General features: G+C 38.1%; 1 protein-coding gene and 1 pseudogene across 3 annotated transcripts in view; both read right to left on the bottom strand.

Annotated features, from left to right (window-relative positions):
* Positions 1 to 19,670, bottom strand: part of SMC6 (structural maintenance of chromosomes 6) — a 78,435-nt gene that overhangs the window by 2,571 nt on the left and 56,194 nt on the right. For all 3 annotated transcript variants that reach the window (XM_023252082.2, XM_003984487.6, XM_045054910.1), the window contains 5 exons: positions 13,870 to 14,007; positions 12,729 to 12,874; positions 9,058 to 9,183; positions 5,378 to 5,483; positions 2,524 to 2,676 (listed from right to left, as the gene is read on the bottom strand). In XM_023252082.2, the coding sequence (XP_023107850.1) occupies positions 2,524 to 2,676; positions 5,378 to 5,483; positions 9,058 to 9,183; positions 12,729 to 12,874; positions 13,870 to 14,007 (669 nt within the window). The remainder of the gene's footprint in view (positions 1 to 2,523; positions 2,677 to 5,377; positions 5,484 to 9,057; positions 9,184 to 12,728; positions 12,875 to 13,869; positions 14,008 to 19,670) is intronic.
* LOC123384604 lies at positions 13,972 to 18,299 on the bottom strand (annotated as a pseudogene).

Genomic DNA, 19,670 nt, shown 5'->3' with positions numbered 1-19,670 from the left:
TTTCCTTTCAAAACACTGCCCTGGGGAGGCCTATCATTTGATAACAAAGCCGCCAAACCACCAAAATGTCTGCATTTGCTTCCAATTGGTTTTCAGGACTTAGTGACATTTTTCTGAATGGTTCCAATGGGGCAAAATACCATTTTGGTTAAGAACCTCTAAGTTTCCAGGGGCGCCTGGGTGGCTCAGTTAGTTAAGCGTCTGACTTTGGCTCAGGTCATGATCTCACAGTTCATGGGTTCAAGCCCCACGTAGGGCTCTGTGCTGACAGCTCAGAGCCTGGAGCCTGCTTCGGATTCTGTGCCTCTATCTCTCTGTCTGCCCCTCCCCTGTTTGTGCTCTTTCTCTTTCTCTCTCTCAAGAATAAATAAACATTAAAAAATTTTTAAAAAAAGAACCACTAAGTTTCTAAAAGAGAAAGAACAGAATTAAATTTGACAAATAAGATAAGAGATAAGGCTGCAAAATGGCATTCTGGACAAAATCACTGCATGGAAAGAACAATCATCTTCTGCGATTTGTGAATTAGCTCTGAAGCCAATTCTCAGAAGAATTTCTAAGCAATCGCAGCAATGTTATCACGGGGAAAAAATGACACTGAAGGATTAAACAGGATTAAAATGCTCCATGAATGAGCATTTTCTAAATACTTATGGGCCAGGCATCAAACAGGCAGAAACATGATCAAGCCATAGTTGGTAGCTTCCAAAAAAAGGTATAATTTGGTAGAAGATTCAGACATGAGAAGAGGAAATGGCAACAGAATGAAAATGTACAAAAATCTATGTAATAGTAAATGTATATAGTACAAATTACATAATAATATATTCTATAATATAAAAATAAAAATAAGTGTGAATTGGTGTAGGGTGGTGGCAAAGGAGTTCTGAGAGGTTCCTAATTCTGCCTGGTGTTCACAAAGGTGACATAAAGGTGACATCCGAACCAAGCCTTGAAAGGTGAGTAGACAAAGGGGGGCACAACACGCAGAGGCACAGTGTTTAAAAATCGTAAGTAGTTAGGAAAGCCACAAAGTGGGTAGATACTTCATCAGGCAGGGTCTCACAGATACCCAAAGAACTAAACTTTTATCCCAGATAATTCACCACCACAGAGTTCCAAACAAGTGAGTGACCATGATCGGATTCATTTTAGAAATATAAACCTGGCAAAACAGTGAGGGAGGAACCAAGGAAGAAGCAAGATTAAAGTCTGGGCGTCTGTACAGGAGGCGGTTATGACAGGCAGGGGGTGAGGAGACAGGGACAAGTAACAGGAAGGAGCAGAGACTCGAAAGGTCAGATGTGACTGTGACGGGCAAATGAAAAGGAAGGGAGAATCACAGATACATCAAAGGTCTCCTAGCAAGATAACTGGGCAGGTAATGGCTATTGGCTACCAATCAAGGTAGGGGATTCAGGAAAAGGAAGAGGCTCTGAGTGGAAAACTTGCTGAGTGTGAGGCGTGGTCATGCCAGATGACATCGAAACTGTTGGGCATATGGGTCTGGAGTGTGAGAGAGGGGCCAGGATGAGACACTCAGATTTGCTGGTATCCAAATGTAAGTGGTAGTGTTGGTGGCAGTCAGAGGTAGTGTTTGTGTGTGTGTGTGGGGGGGGGGGGTTGGGGGGGGTAGCATGAAGACGTACGCAGGGTATGGTATCCAGGAAAATCAACAACAGTATCAAAAACAGACAAAGAGGACCTCACACATTTCAGGAGAACAGCAGCTTGGAACACACCAGAACCAGGAAAGAGGAGAGCAGAAGCTGGCTAGAATGCACATTGTAAGAGATGCAAGATAGGTCTGTGGTGTCAACTCCTTCAAAGAATTAAAATAATACTAAAAGTTCATTTGTGATCTTTGCTAAACAAGTTTTGCTAGAGTACTGTAGTCTAAACCCAGATTACAGTGGGTTTAGAGAGAATGAGCCAGGAACCATACAGAGGCCGGTTAACAGCCGGTTTGGGAGGGCCTACTCCGTGCCTCCACCTTTGTAAGTGCATTTGCACGGAAGACCTCACTGGAGTCTCACCATAACCCTCTGAGGTAGGAAAGATGAGTAATATCATTTTATACATGAAGAAATTGAGACCCCCAAAAGGATAAATAGTTTGCCTCAAGTCCTTCGGGTAAGTTAAGTCTTAATCCTAGGTTTTTAATTTCGAAGTCAAATGTTCCTGCCCCTTGTGTTATATCTATCGCTCTTCCAAAAAGTGTAGCTGTGAAGAGAGGGAGAAAATCAGCCGTGGCTGCCGTTCGTCCAAACAAGGAATTGCTTGTAACTCTCTGTGTTAAAATGGAAGATGGAAATAAACTAGGGAAGACGCTGACGGCCTGGATGGGGTCTCCAGGGCAGCAGGGAGAACACTAAAACTCTTTGTTCCTTCCTACCACCTATCACGGACTGAAGTGTCAGGCAGGATCCCTTCTACTGTGGGTAAAACTAAACAAAACATTGCTTCCTTTCAAAATACACATTTCCAACAACAAAGATTACAGAATTCAAAATTTCACACTACCATATAGACATCAAATTCATCCAAGCATCTGAAAGGAGACTCCGCAATGGACCACAGAGAAAGAATGAAGCAAACTGTGGAAAAAGAACGTTCTCCTCCGGATAAGGCTCTCATGTCATTGAAAGCAGCCCTGTTTCCCTCTCCAGGCTGAACCTGCCAAGAATTAACAAAGAAACAAAGTACAGCAAAAATCAGACTAAAGTCTTTACAAAAAACATTGGCTAGAATTAGAAAGAATGAGTTTATAGTAAAAAAAGAAAAAAAAATAAAATCATTTAGTGATGTGACATCTACTTAACAATATTAATTCTGCTCCATGACTGTGGGATACCTTCCCACTTATTAGTGTCTTCTTCCATTTCCTTCATCAATGTCTTGTAGTTTTCAGTGTATAGATCTTTCACTTCCTTAAATTTATTCCTAAATATTTTATTGTTATCGGTCTTGTAAATGAGATTGTTTTATTTCTTTTTTCCAACATTTCTAAGTGCCAAGATAATCTTACATTACTTGAATTACAGTGACATCTAGTGGTTAAGCCGCTTTAAAAGTAATTACTGAATGTCAGAAAGGCAACAGGACCAACTTAGAGGCTCACACTGGCCAAAGAAGAAAAGCAGCAATGATTGAAACATAAAATCTCTTCCAAAAGAGATTCAAATGGGGACAATAAAAAAAGCAATTAATAAAATTAAGAACAAACTCTTTTACACAGTATGCTGGGAAGACAGTATAAAATAACATTAGAGGGGTGCCTGGGTGGCTCAGTTGGTTAAGCAGCCAACTTCACCTCAGGTCATGATCTCACTGTTTGTGGGTTCGACCCCTGCGTCGGGCCCTCTGCTGCAGCTCAGAGCCTGGAGCCTGCTTCAGATTCTATGTCTCCCTCTCTCTCTGACCCTCCCTGGCTCGCACTGTCTCAATCTCTCTCAAAAATAAACATTAAAAAAAAAGTTAGAAGGAATTCTATTTTCATTTGGATAGAATTCCAGACATACATATATACCATACCCACAAGGTAAAAAAGCAGAGCACCATCAGGTTTTCTATCATAAAGTTTTATCATGTGCTTTAGCAGACCTGTAGCTTCACATACTTTCTCTTCCACTCTTTGAAAAATCACCTCTCAAGTAGCATTCATATCAAAGGGTTATAAAAACATTCTGAAGTTACACACACTGACATTTTACATTTATTATCCATAAGTCTAAATCTGTAAAAATCCAAATGAAAAAGCAACTAAGTAGTAAAAAACCAAACCCACCCAACCAAACAAAATACCCCACATAAAAGCAAGAACTAAGTAACTAGATACTGTCTTTTGCTCCCAAACTGCATTTTACATCAATCTAATAAATGAAGCCCTAGATTAATTGTGGAGATCTAAATTTTACCCCTGATCCATTACTAATTAGGTTTTAGTTTCCTTATTTATAAAATGAAGACTAGAGAATTTAAGGATTCTTAAAACAGTAATATTCTTTTGAATAACAGGGATGATGATGCAGAAGGAACAGTTTCAGTTGTCCTGCACAATTAGCTCTGGGGATAAATTATCCAAACACTCCTAATATTTTCTCTTTTTCATTTTTATTAGAGTATAATTCATATACAGTAAGGAACATAAAGCTTAAGTTTTCTGCTCAATTACCTGGGTAATTACTCAGATCAAGACCTAGAACGTTTCTACCATCTCAGCAGATCCCCTGTGCTCTCTCCCAGGCACTATGAAATCCAAAAGGTAACAACTATTCTGACTTTAATCATCACCATTCAATCAGGCGAATTTTATCAGTTTTAGAAGAGTTCTGAAGAGTGGAATTGCTTTCACAGACACTGTGAGACAGGTTTCCAAATTAGTTCTATCAAATTATACTCCCACTAGCCAGACATGAGGGTTCCAAGCCCACAGTCTCACCAATACAATATATGATCGGCGTTGAGTTTTAGTCACACTGCTAGCAGCAGGACAGTCATTGTTAATGATATAAATTTGTATTTTTCTGATGAAAAACTATATTGGAAACTTTTTCATGTACTTATTCACCATTTGGATACTCTATGAAGTTTCTATTTAAGCCTTTTGACCATTTTTAAATGCACAGTCATTCTTTCTCTTAATTATTATTATTCTTTAAAAATTTAGATGAGTCTTATATACATGTACTGTAAATTATTATTTATCCTAAGTATAAAATGAAGTATAATTTTTTTAAAAATGAAGTACAAATTTATGGCAACTAAGAGCAGTAAGCAATTACTTAAAAATTTTGCCCCAATTATTTGGTTGCTCTTGACTTGGCCACACAATTTTTAATGCAATATCCCATACTTCCTCTTTCAATGCATGCAACTATGAAGGATCCACAAACACAGACCCCACAAAGTTGGATACGGTGGCTTTGCTTATCCAATTGAGGCTAGATCTACGGACGCATTCAGAATAAGTAAGTGCAGACAATTACATGGGGTAGAACATTCTTCTGAGAAATCCTTTCTTGGATTCCTTAGAGTGGCTTCCAGAGAATATGGACTTTCTATAATATCCCACATAATTTAAAATGCTGTATGAGTTTTAAAAAGAAATCTGTGGAGTGGAAAAAGGGTAAACATTTGTCACTGAAAATAAATTTCCTAATTATCTTCATAGTGGTTTTCAGGGGGGATGTAGCTAACGCTACAATGGCAGCATTAGCTAGTGATCAGTTTAATTTTCAACACTCTGGCAAACACCAGCCTTAAAAGTAATTTCTTTTGTTTTCCAAAGATAATAGATTAAAACTATTAATGTATTATCAAAAGAAATGCAGCAGCTAATTCTAACGATTAGCATACAAAGAGTTAAGATACTTACTGATATGCTAAGAGTTTCATTCTTATGGTCAAAATTCATTTTCCCGCAATAGGCCCGCTGAGATAGTAAGTTGTCAAAGTATAATTTGCATCGTAAAGTCAAACATCTTGGAATAAAGAAATGGAGCATATTAAAAAGAATATAAAGATATAAAAACTGTATATTCAGCATGATCTTTAAACTAGCATGGAAGACCAGAGAGGGATATGCCGAAATGTTAACACTGGTTGCCCATTTAACAGGTAGGATTCTAAGATTTTTTCCCCCCCATCTTTATGTTTTATTTGTGTCTCCACATTTTTACCAATTCCTTTCCTTTTACAATAAACAAACATCATAAAATGAATAAAGATGTTATCCCACATTTAATATAGGTCAGCGAGTCCATATGAATATACCAATCATTCAAGCAATTTATATGAGACATCACCCTAATACAGAAGACATGAATCTTGCCCTCGAGAGATTAAACTCTAGTAGTGTTAAGATAATAAATAAATGGGGGTGCCTGGGTGGCTCAGTCGGTTGAGCGTCCGACTTCGGCTCAGGTCATGATCTCGCAGCTCGTGAGTTCGAGCCCCGCGTCGGGCTCTGGGCTGATGGCTCAGAGCCTGGAGCCTGTTTCCGATTCTGTGTCTCCGTCTCTCTCTGCCCCTCCCCCGTTCATGCTCTGTCTCTCTCTGTCCCAAAAATAAATAAATAAATGTTGAAAAAAAAAATTTAAAAAAAAAAGATAATAAATAAATGGCCTATCCATATGCTTATCTCCTCTTAACTTTATGGTGACAAAAAAGGGCTCAATCATTCTGTACCTATAATACTTTACCCACAGCCTGGCACAATGCAGACTCCATTAATCACATGACATTCCACTGTAAGGAAAACTTTTCTCTTTCTCAATTATTTATTTACTTAGTCACTTTTCCATTCATCAGGATGGAGTCACAGATTCTTATTTTATTCTCTGGATTACCATATTCTTGCCCTCAAACAGGCAGGCCCAGGTTTCGCCAGTGGGAGCCTCTTCAGGCTGCTTCCTACATTCTTTTATCATGACTCTATGTTTCTTCCAAGCACCTCCTTACTTTCTGGCGTAGCAAGAGGCTCACGTTTACCTTCCCTGCCCAGCTCTGGAATCAGCCATTTCTCCAAGGAGGGAATGGTATTTAGAAAATAAGATCTAGATGAAAGGAAACTTGGTATTTTTCTTAACAACTCTGCTCCTTAATGAGTCTAAGGCTTGTTTCTTCAGAGTAACTATCAGTTTATTATTATCTCTCCTAATTCCCTTCCTAAACTACATTAAATCTCCATCCCAGAAAATACTGATAGCTTGAGTTTTCTTTTGTGACACAGCAATGACTGCTAGCTGGTTTTCAGAATTTTGTGTTGACATTTCTTTCTTTCACTACTGATGTTCATCATGGGATGTCTAAGAGAGATTGTCCTCATAAAATGGCAAGGTTCTTGCCATTTGGTGCCATTTTGGTGGTGAGGAAATATATCAAGGTAATAGGCTGTAAGACGAATATTTTTACAGAAAATATTTTATTTTTTAAATGTTTATTTATTTTTGAGAGGAGAGACAGAACGTGAGTGGGGGAGGGGCAGAGAGAGCGGGAGACACAGAAGCCGAAGCAGGCTCCAGGCTCTGAGCTACTGGCACAGAGCCTGACACGGGGCTTGAACTCACGAACTGCGAGATCACGACCTGAGCCAAAGTCGGACACTCAACCGACTGAGCCACCCAGGCGCCCCCCAGAAAATATTTTAAATACAATACAAAAACAAATCCTACTGCTACTGGAAAAGAGGCAGAAGTAGGCACTGGATTTACTTAGCCTGAAACAACCAAAACATTGTACAAAATAAATGAAGTAAGTTTTCAGACTGGACATCAGATAGTGCAGGCAATTCCAGTCAAAATGATCTCTAAAATATGGGAAACAAATGAATTGGGCCTTATAGATGTCCCAAGTCACTACTTACAGAAAGAGTGAAGGGGGGCGGAAACCCAGGCGGAGCCCAGAGCTTTCCCTGTTTGAGAAGATGGAGCTGGGAGTCTGGGGAGGCCAAGGCACTCAGGTTCTTAAAGCCTAGAGAGTGCAGCACAGGGAGAACTCCAGAGGCTAGACACAGGGTGGACAGAGGGCGCACTAGTCTCAAGCTGACAACTCTCTCTGCATATGTGAGGTTGGAGCAAGAAACATCCCAAAGTAGCAGAAGTGATCCCCACAGACTGCCCAGAGCCAGAACAGTTCACATTCCCACAGGCAGAAGCTTCCTACCTCACAAGGTACACTGCAGTGGAGGACTCTGAAGGGTAGGAAAGAGCTGGCCCTCGACTAAAGGCTTCTCTGGTCCCACTTAATGGAACTTACAAGCAGCCTCACAAAGATAAAAATAAATCCTACATAATTGAAGTCCTAATAACATGCTTACAAAACTGAAGCACACATCTCAGGGGCACCTGGGTGGCTCAGTCGGTTAAGCATCTGACTTCGGCTCAGGTCACGATCTCTCGGTTTGTGAGTTCAAGCCCCGCGTTGGGCTCTGTGCTGACAGCTCAGAGTCTGCAGCCTGCTTCGGATTTTGTGTCTCCCTCTTTCTCTGCCCCTCCTCCACTCACGCTCTGACTCTCTCTCTCTCTCTCTCTCTCAAAAATAAACATTAAAAAAAATATTAAAAAAAACACCTGAAGCACACATTTCAAAAACTAACCTATAGTTTAGTTAAGGAACACGGGCCAAACCTGCAAAGCCTATTTCTCTTTATGGAATTATCTGAGTTTCCTCATATGCACTAGAACTAGATGTATTTCTTTAATTCTATAGTCTCATGGGGCTGGCTGGGTGGCTCTGCCAGTTGAGCATCTGACTCTTGATTTCGGCCTCGGTCATGATCTTGTGGCTCATGAAATCGAGCCCTGCGTCGGGCTCTGTGATGACAGTGTAGACCCTGCTTGGGATTCTCTCTCTCCCTCTCTCTGCTGCTCTTTCTCTCTTTCTCCCAAAATAAAGAAATAAACTTAAAAAACAAAAAAAGCACTCTGTTAATTCTATAGTCTCAGGATTATGGAGTTTGGGTATAAAGACTGGTAAAAAGCAGGTCACTGGGGGAATACCATTGGGGAAAACAGAGGTTAAGTGGAGAAAGACTAGGACTGCCTTAGATACCAGTAGGTCAAGAGCCATCCCTTCCTACAACCTATCCTCACAGTAGTAGGTCCTGGAGACACAGCAGTAAACAAAACAGATTCTACATCCATGGAGCCACATCATTCAATCAGATCATAAACTGAGATACTGCCTCAACAGGTCCCATCAAAACTTGTATCCCTTAAGAACATGCAGTGTCCAAAAGTAAAAGAGGCTGTTTCAAAGCCAGTGAGCTCCTATGCAAAGGACCTACATAAGCAGTGACTGAATAAGCCATCTCGAGTTATCTAGTAAAGGGATCTAATAGTGGAAAAATTGGATAAGCCCACTACGCAAATCCCTTCTAAGCCAGAATTCTGATTAAATCATAGGACTCTATGTATCAACCAATACAGGAAGCACTGCAGTTTCTTCTTTAACTGGATTGTATAAAGTTCTTTCAACTGAGTTTTATTTATAAAGGACAATGTGAAAATGAAAGTACAAAATTATATATGTGGTAATATTTTTAAATGCACCTACCGTCTAAATTGTTGATATGTTTTGTATCTATGAGTCATTATTTCTTCCAGCAATTTAATAAATCTTTTTAAAGTCCTTACTTTATTATCCAGATCAAGATAGGTTTCTCTTGCTTCTTGGTACAGCCTATTTTATGAACAAAATATTAAGTCAATAAATGCCATTCAAAGAATCACACAAAAAAGTAAAATCTCAGATATATTTAATGGGAGGAAGGGAGAGTGCAGGGATGCCCAGGGGATCAGCGATTGCAGGTATCCTGTCTCCAGGCACAATACACCCCCAGAATGAGCATGTGCTGCCCTAAAGTGGAAGAGCTGTTAGCAGGGCTGGGCAGGAGAAAAGTCCAGGCCTTGCAGAAAGCAGAGGAAGTAAGTGAGGGAAGTACCCAGCTGGGGCCCAGAGTGGCAGATCTTAGAAAATGCCAGCAAATATACACCTTCTAAAAGTGAAGTGATCACACTGGAAGGCAAGAAATGTTTCCCTTAGTGACAGATGGCAGTGCAGGAACAGAGAACACAGGGTGAGTGTTAGCATCCGCCAAGCCCAGTCTGAATAAGACAAGGTCAAAGAGGCAGAGAAGGCATGGCCACTCAGCAGTGCTATCACAGAGCGTGCCCGCTCACTGCTACAGCAGTCTGAAAGGCCTGGCCAAGGCTCCACAGCTACCCACCCCACGTTTGTTCAGATGCTCAGTCCAGGAAAATCCAAGTAAAAAATGACTAACAAAAAAGGCACAAGCACAGAATCCACATGCAGATATTTATAGAAAAAAGTCTTGGGAAAGAGCAGAGGACACTCCCAACAAAGAAAGCACATTAGTACAACGTGGTTACAAAGCAGACAAAAGCTATAACCGAAAATCATGAATTAAAACAAAACAGAATATGAGGTAAGTGCTACCAGGAAGGGATGCCCCAAAGCAGAAATAAAAGAACTGCAATAGACAAATCACTCAGAGAACAGACAGGTAAACAAAAGAAGGTGATAAGCGGGTTAAGAGGAGGCGGTAAGCAGGAACCTGCAGAAGCCACGATGGGGCAGGGGACACGAAGACAAAGTGAGAAGATGCCGCACAGAGACAAGAGACAAGAGACAAATGCAGAAAACACTGACAGACACAGAGATCGGGAATGACAAAAGCAAAAAACTGGGGAAAAAAGATAACATGGTCAGACAAAAGAACTAGAGAAGACAAAGGACATACAACACCTGTGCAACAAAGGCCTAAACAAAGACAACTAAACAAGAGAACAGAAACTATTTAAAAGTAAAATACAAAAAAAGAAATTTTAAGAAATAAGATAAGCCTACAGATTAAAAAAACCACAGCATACACCAAGAAAAGGATCACGGACTCTGACTCATCAGAAACAGATACTCAGGAGAAAAAGAATTTTCTATCAGGCTGAACTATCCTTCAAATTCAAAAGCTACAGACAAACAGTTCTGAACATGCAAAAACCAAACATTACTCCACATGGCCATTCTTAAGGAAGCAATTATAGGAGAAACAGAATTTCAAATGGCTACACAGCCCTTCAGAAAGAGGTAAAATACAATCTTCACACCAAAAAAACTCACAGAAAAATGAAAATACATAAAAAGTTCACAGAAAAAGATATAAATAAATGGTCCTTAAGACATAAATAGATGTTCAGACTCAATATAAGTGAAATGGAAATTAAAATTACATTGAGCTATATTCTTAAGGAAATCTACCTGTCAGCAAAAAGAACCAAAGGTTGTCACACACTGTTTACGCTGAGGGGAAACCAGCCTCAGATACACCGCCAATGCCAATGGCCGATGGAAGTGCAAACATGCACAGTCCAGGGGGCGGGTGTGTGGGGGGTGGAATCTTCCAACATGGAGTTAATCCTGTTAAAACACCCTGACTACACAATAAGACACATGTGTGCCACCATTTATAACAGCAGATTGGACTTCAACTACCCATCAGGAGATGATTAAATACCATGTAATTACAAAAAGCAATAAGAAAATGCCTATGTACTGATAAAAAAAAGGTCTCCAAAACATACATTAAAGAAAGCAATTTGTAAAACAGTTTGTTTATTTAGTGTGCTACCTCTTCTATCTGGCAAGAATGAAAAATAACATGCACCACTTTGCACTTCCGTAAACAATGAAAGCATATTTAATACATTAATTTATCAAGATAAAAAGAGAAAAAAGTGCTGCAGATGATGAGACCAGAGAGGAAGTCAACACCTATCATGGCCTCTCCTTTACCCTGTACTTAAAACATGCGAGGTAACACTCTCTCAGGTCCTCGCTTCCAAGATGAGCAAGAGGAGAAGGACTTAATCATGGTCATGTCACACAGGGCCGCGGCTGCCTGCTACCTATCTGCTGCACCCTGGGACAAGGCCAGGAAGAAGTTGGTTACTCAGAACATGGCAGGCACCACTGCCATCAGGGACATTTCCGAAGCCAGTGTCTTGGACGCCTGCATGCTTCGTGAGCGGTGTGTGAAACCGCGTCCTGCGGGAGCTGGGCCATTCACAGCAAGGGAGCCTGGCGCTGTTCTCCGGAGGCCCCACAGGGCTGGAGCACCTCCACCCCGATCTGGGCCCGCGGGTACTGCCCCACGACCTCCCGCACAGCCCACATGAGGAGCCAAGTACTTAAGGACTGAAGAGAAACTGTTTTCTGGAAAAAACTAAACTGGAGATTATACTTTAAAAACCAAGCATGTGAGGTACTATTTTAAAGAAAAACTTCCATTTTTGTGTTTCTTCCCATTGTTTCCCACTGTTTTTGAAAACAGGATTGAGATCACTCCTGTTCCTGAACTATTGTATTAGGAAAAGCTCTTCATAAAGTGTAATAGCTGTAATTTTCTCCATAATTCAATCAGCATCCTACAGTTGTACACAATTCCTAATTTTTCAGCTTTATAAATGACGCTACAATAAACATACCTCAGCACAAAATGCTTTTCTGATTTTGGATTATAACAAAATTACTTGGCCAAATTGAAATTTTTGAAGGTATCTGACAAACTGCCTTAACGCTTTTCAGAAAAACTTTAATCATAATCACATCTAACATTTTAGGAACCCTACATATTGTTTTATCATGGACTAACTCATTTAATCTTTATAGCAGCCCTATAACTGTAAGTACACATACGTTACACGTTACAGATGAGAAAATGAAGATTCAGAGAGATTAGGTAATTTACAAAAGTAACATAAGTAGGTAGCAGAATTACAGTTCAGACCAAGGTACTCTTGCTTGAGAAACTGTGCTTTAACTATAGTAGAGCCTCCATTCTTACCAGTAATATGAAAATATCTATTTCACTGAAATCTCCCTGACATGAGACTATTTTTATCATCTTGACATATATGAAAATGGCTTCTAATAGTTTTGGTTTGCATTTCTTTTAATTGCTTGTGAAACTGAACATTTTTGTCTATATGAATCTTAAAGGTATAAAATGGCATTTATGTTAAAATATCACTCCATAATGAGTTTTGTTTCGACCCAGAAGAAAAAAAGTTTATTATTAATGACACATATGAAAAACTAGTTTGACGTGTAGCTATATCCCATAGCAATACTATGTTTATAAACATAGACTTTTTTATGTCTTAATAATATGTATGAGTAATAAAGTAGAAAAGCTACCAACCACGTACCTCATTATTTCCTCTCGATCTCCATGACTAGCATGTTCAGCTTGTATCTTTTGTCTTAATCTATTAATTTCTTTGTCCAGAATTGATGCAGATTTTTTTACTTCAATCCGTTCTGGGCAGATTTGTCTCGCTTGTGACATTTTCTCCTAAGGTGACAGATGTTTAGTATCTTTAAAACTTGTCTTTGACATAATTCATTGTACTACTTGTGTCCACAAACACAAAGTAAAGTTCTGAACTTAGAATCAGAATTTTAGATGTGTTTTAATTACATTTAGTATCAATGTTATTTCTTTACACCTTATATTGAGTCTAGTCTAGACTCATTATAAATCTTCAACAGAAAATTGCATTACTATACATGACTTTAATAATTTATAAGAGCTCCATATGTTCCTAGGGAAACAAATTTCAAGTAACAGTAATGAAAAGTTTGGCATTTTTATGAGCGAGGTCAGACAGCTTTCTGTATGTTTTAGGATGGCCTCTGAACACCAAATAGTACTGAAAACACAAAGAAAAAGATCTTTGTACTCATAAATAAAAAACCCAAAGCACTTTTACACATAGTAGTTTATATTCATAACATTCCATATAATAAGTCATAAACAAGTTAAGATAATAGATCAGAATTTAAGCGTTCTCCTAAGAAAAGTTAGAATTTATCTCTTCTAGTTAGAGCAACAGTGCCCTAAGCTTCTCTAAAAGCAGAAGTGGGCTGCTGCTGACAGCTGTTAACAAGGGTATGTAGTAAGTAGGGGCTGAATTCCAGCCCAGCCCACACCCAAAGGAAGAGGTGCCTTTTTCTGACATAAAGCTGCTAACCACTTGCCAAGCTGGGCATTTAAGGAGCTATGTTAGCTGAGTGCGAGTCATTTTCCAAATCACTCAAGAGGCAGGAGATCAGCCTTGCAGACCAAGCCAAAGTCCTCTTTGTGGTAGGTGGTCTGTTTCAGTGTCCACACCCTGAGAGTTTCCAAGACTATTCCTTTCCTTGATTCACTGAAACACCTGTTACGCTACATGAAGTGGACAGTCATCGGACTGCTGGTCTATGTTTGGAAATGTAACATTAAGGAAAACACCTGAACAGCTGTGGCTAAGGTTATAAACAAAACATAAAAGAAAAATGATGGATAACCTCCAGTTCTTTTTCTTTCATATCCAGTTCTCGTTTCTTTTTATTTAAAGTATCCAAGTGCTCCTTCTGCTTTTCTTCATAATGCCGCTTCCCTCGTTTTTGATTATCCACTTCAGAATCAGCAAGGTTTAATTCATCCTGTTTGAATAAAGCCAACATAATCTATAAAGAAAAGACTGTTTTGGAAAAACTGCCAGCATAGGTATAAAACTAACTGACAACTCAACAAAGTGGACAGGGTTATGTTGCTTGCAGAGCCAAGTGTCAGAGCTCATATCCAGGTGTATGAATAGAAGTGAGGGGTTTCCCTAAATTAAGAAGTCACGTTATTATATTCAAATCCTAACATGAAGCCTCCATATGTTATGATGCTTTCAACCTTTTTTTAGTAAACAAGGTAGTTTTGTGGAAAGCCACATTAGCCTGAAGAGACCTAAAACAAAGAAGTGTTGGATATTTACAGAGCTAGTCTGGGTTTTAAAAAGGTGAGTCAGGGTGGAAGAGAAAAGGATGCAAAGAGATTTACCACTAACTTATTTAGTCATCATTCTGGAAATATAACCTCACAATTTTGGCACAAAATTTAACTGTAAAGAAACTATCTCAAGATCACCTTAAAAATAAAGAGTAGTGGACTATGAAAAGGTAAAGATGCATATTATAATGCACAGTAACCGCTGGAAAAGAAAAGAGTTATGGCTAAAAAAACTACTAGAAGAGATTTAAAAAAAGGAACACTAAAAATCACTTGGCTAATTCCAAAAGAAAAAAAATAGAGAGGAAATAGGAACCAGAACAATTAAAACATAAATAGCAGCTAACCATTACTTTCAAGATTAAATGCTCTCTTTTTAAGATCAAGTACAAGACAAGGATGCCTAGTTCCATTGCTTCTATTCAACACTATATTGTAGGCTCTGGCTAATTCAATTAAAAGTTAAAAGAGAAATAAAAAGCAGTGAAGATCAGAAAGGAAGGGTAAAACCACAGTTAAAAAGAGACATTATTTATGAAGAAATTTCAAAGGAAAAGTTTTTAAATTAATAAGTTTAGAAAACTCACTCGATACAAAGCCAAAATAAAAATCAGTAATATTTCTACGTTTGGAACACTTTAAACATTAAAATCTATAACATTCACTACAGCACCAAAAACATCATATATATCCCTGGAATACATACACAACTCTTAAAACTCACTAAGAAAGGCATACAATGCAAGTGAACAAAGGGCAAAGATTTGATCAGACATTTCTCCAAAGAAGATATATAAATGAGCAATAAAAACATGAGAATTTGCTCAACAGTATTAGACATAAGGAAAATGCAAATCAAAACTACAACAAGAACATTTCACATTTAACAGTATGGTTAAAATAGAAACAGCATACAATAGCAAGTGGTGGTTGGCAAGGATGTGGAGAAACTGGGACACTCAAATGTTGATGGTGGGAATATAAAGTGGTATACTTTTGAGAATAGTTTCAAAGTTTCTCAAAACATAGGATAAGTGTGTAGCCTAGCAATTCTACTCCTAGGTATCTATCCAAAAGAAAATCATGTACATGAATGGTCATAACAGCAGTGCCCAAATGGCTGTCAACTGATGAATAAATAAATTAAATGTGATATATGATTTTGTTTCATTAGACAATACAAAGGCACAAACTACTGATAACATGTTAGAACAGGAATGAACGCTGAAAACATTATACTAAGTGAAAGAGGCCAGTCACAAAAGACCACATATTGTATGATTTTATTGACATAAAATGTCTAGAATAGGCAAATCTATAGAAACAGAAATAGTGGTTGCCAAGTTGTTGTATAGGACACAAGTCAAATCATCTCTTTTGAGGAACTGTGAATGGCGTTGTTTTAATTTCAGCCTCCATGTGTTCATTGCTAGTGTATAAAAATGCAATTGATTTTTGTATGTTTATCTTGTATTCTGATACCTTGCTGACCTTATTTATTAGTTCCAAGAGTTTTCTTATAGTCTCCTTGAGGTTTTCTAAGTAGAGAATCATGGCATGTCAAATGGAGACAGTTTTATTTCTGTTTAATCTTATTTATAATCTGTTTAATCTTATTTCCTTTTCTTGCCATATTGCATTGGCTAGAACTTCCAATATTAACTACATTAAGTAAGTATGGTGAGACAATCATTTTTACTTTCTTCATGTTAACTAGGTTTGTTGATGGTCTTTAATCTGTTGAAGAAATTCTTTATTTCTATCTTTTTGAAACTTTTAAAAAATCATGAAAGGGTGAATATTATCAAATACTTTTCCTGCACTGATTGATATATGATTTTCCTTCTTTAACCTATTAATATGGTAGAACGAGTCTTGCATCTCCAAAATAAGCCCCATGTGGCCACTGTGAATAATACATAAAAAGGATACGTATATTATAATTTGTTTTGTTTGGTTTTACAATGCATTCATTTAATCATGAAATGTAGACAATCAGGGACACATGGATGTAATGGTATCAAGGAAAAAAGCCTATCAAAATCTTTTCACTTTTATTAAAGGCTCTGACAACAACAGCTTCATAAAATGTTATGAAACTCTATTTGCTATACAATGAACATCTATTTCTGAGGAGACATATGTCATATAAGCAATGATTTAATGTGTAAAATAATTCTGAATTCTTACTATAAAAATATTTGGCTAAAATATGAAATATCTTTGTAATAAAAATGACAATGTAGCTTAAGTGAGACTTCAGAAATGTCTCCTGGAAAAAGTGGGAATGTCTCCTTTTGCCAGGCAAACTCTGAACAGTTAAGGTTAAGGTGCCATAAATTAGACAAAGCTAGAAAGGAACATCATGTTTCTAGAAAAGAACAGCATGCAATGTGAACTTCTTCCAGGTCAAACTGGCAACCACTTAACAACAATTTATCATACATAGGAAAAATACAATACGTTCATCAGAAGGAAATGGTATTACAAGATATAAACAAAACTCTTACTGAAGTCTTGAATAGCTTCAGAGAACATCATCACAGACTAGGTAGAGGCAATTTTTATGACATTAAAGGATTCCTTTATATTATGATAACTTCCTTAAATATAAATCCAAGTCAAACAGACCTGTAACTCTGTGATCCTCTTAATCAAATATTTGTTTACAACCACACTCAGCTACTAGAGACTTTTAGATGTAAAGATTTAACTCATACTAATCTGGACAAGCCAAGGCAGAGATTCTGATTTGGAGCCAGTGGGCTCCTGCTACTGCTGCTGCTGCTGCTTCCAGGTATCACTGGTGGGATCCACTTAGGTTTTCAGCTTTCAGTTGATGGATTGCATATTTGGAATGGTTTCCCAGTGGCTTCTGAAGACAAAGAAACCTTTCTGGATGAAGGCTGAGATTCTGATTTCACAGACCTGGAGCAGTCTCCTGAAGTCACTTACAAAGAATTATATTTGGATTTACGTTTCTTCTTCAACTGAGGATTTAACCTTTACTTCTTTTTTCTTAATTTCTTTCACTTTATTTTTCCTCCTGGTGAAGACTTCATCATTATCTTCCCTCTCACTAAAATCAGACTCTTCACCAGTTGCCAAAGTCTGGTTCAGAGTCATTAGCACTATCGCCATTACAGCCTTCCAACCCAACCATCTTCCTCTATTGTATCACTGCCTTTAATGTTGCTTTTCTTTCCCCCTGAACACCATGAAAATCATCTTCCCCAGTAACCTTAATCCAAATCTAAATAATCACTGGCTACACTGCAACTGGAGATACGCAGGGACTTACTCGTTGCTTCAGTTTTGCTACTGCCACATTTTTCAATGCTTTTATCGCCTTGTCCACATCAATGGTGACTGTTGGAAGTTTCTTCACTGACTTCTAAGTCTCACTGGTAGAGCTTGTCATCTAAAGTCATCCTTTTTTTAAGAGGTTTTCTTTCGTAGTGGAATATCTTCTTTCTGGAGATTCTTCAGGTTTGGTTTCCTTGTTTCTAGTTTTAACTCCTTTGGTGTTATTCTGGGTTTCTTATTTAAAGGCGTGGTTGCAAAGCCCTCAAACTGAGTAATTGACCGGTTATTTATGTATCACAGGCAGCACCATAGCCCCCTCCAAAGCTGAAAATGTGCAGCTTTGAATTTCTTGTTTGCAGCAGTCTGTATATTGTTTTTCTAATGAATTGTTTAGTGTCATAAATTTCCTTCTCAGCAATGCTGTATTTATCCATAAATTTTCATAAATCATCTTCATTTCATTTGGTTCAAAATATTTTAAAATTTCTCTCAACACTTTCTCTTTGGACCATGGGTTATGTAAAAGGATGTTAGTTTCTTTTTTTTTTTTTTAATTTTTTTTAACGTTTATTTATCATTGAGAGACAGAGCGTGAGCAGGGGAGGGGCAGAGAGAGAGGGAGATGCAGAATCTGAAGCAGTCTCCAGACTCCGAGCTGTCAGCACAGAGACTGACGCGGGGCTCGAACTCACGGACCGCAAGATCATGACCTGAGCCAAAGTCAGACGCTTAACCAACTGAGCCACCCAGGTACTCCAAAAGGATGTTAGTTTCACATGTTTGGAGATTATCCTTCTATTAAAAGATCTTTAATTGAGGATCTATTAAAGATTTCTAGTATGACTGCATTATGATTAGGAAACACACTATATAATTTCAATTCTTTTAAATTGTTGGGATTTTTGTTTTGTTTTATTTTGTTTTTAATGGTCCAGGAGATGATCTATCTTGGTATACATGAAACAGGCACTTCAAAATAAGGTGTATTCTACTGTTGTTGGTAGTCTTCTCTAAGCATTGATTAGGTCCTGTAGTTTGATGGTGCTGTTCAGTTTTCTAAATCCTTACTGATTTCTGCCCTATCAATTGTTGAGGGAATTCTGTCACATGTTGCAGCTCATCTGGTTGGTGCATACATTTAAATTTTTTTTTTCAACGTTTATTTATTTTTGGGACAGAGAGAGACAGAGCATGAACCGGGGAGGGGCAGAGAGAGAGGGAGACACAGAATCGGAAACAGGCTCCAGGCTCCGAGCCATCAGCCCAGAGCCTGATGCGGGGCTCGAACTCACGGACCGCGAGATCGTGACCTGGCTGAAGTCGGACGTTTAACCGACTGCGCCACCCAGGCGCCCCAGGTTGGTGCATACATTTAGGATTGCTATGTATTCTTGGTGGATTAACCCTTTTGTCAATATATGATGTCCTTCTCTACCTCTGGTAATTTTACTTTGAAGTGTACCTTATCAGATTTTAATATAGGTGTTCCTGCTTTCATTTGATTATCATTTGCAAGATATATAAACTTCCATTTATTTATTTTCAACCTGTCTATAGGTTACATTTGAATGGACTTATATTTTGGTCATGTTTTTGACCTAATCTGCCTATATGTGTATTTCAACGATTTATTTAGGCCATTTACATTTAGTGTAATTACTCATATATCAGGGCTTAAATCTGTGATTTCATTTTTTTTAGCTTCTTTTTTCTGCCTCATGTGGGATACTTAAACATTTTTTAGAATCCTGCTTTGATTTGTCTTTAGTACGTTTGAGGATCTCTGTGTACAGCTTTTTTAGTGGTTGTTCCAGTTATTATATATTTATATTATATATATTCCACAACATTTTTTAGAATCCTGCTTTGATTTGTCTTTAGTACGTTTGAGGATCTCTGTGTACAGCTTTTTTAGTGGTTGTTCCAGTTATTATATATTTATATTATATATATTCCACAACATAGTCTACAAGTCATAATTTTACCAGTTTGATAAATCTTCCTTTCCAGCTTTTCAGGC

This window comes from Felis catus, chromosome A3 (genome assembly GCF_018350175.1).
Source record: "Felis catus isolate Fca126 chromosome A3, F.catus_Fca126_mat1.0, whole genome shotgun sequence".
Taxonomy (NCBI): domain Eukaryota; kingdom Metazoa; phylum Chordata; class Mammalia; order Carnivora; family Felidae; genus Felis; species Felis catus.
The sequence above is the reverse complement of the archived record's forward strand: the minus strand, read 5'-3'. Positions and strand labels throughout refer to the sequence as shown.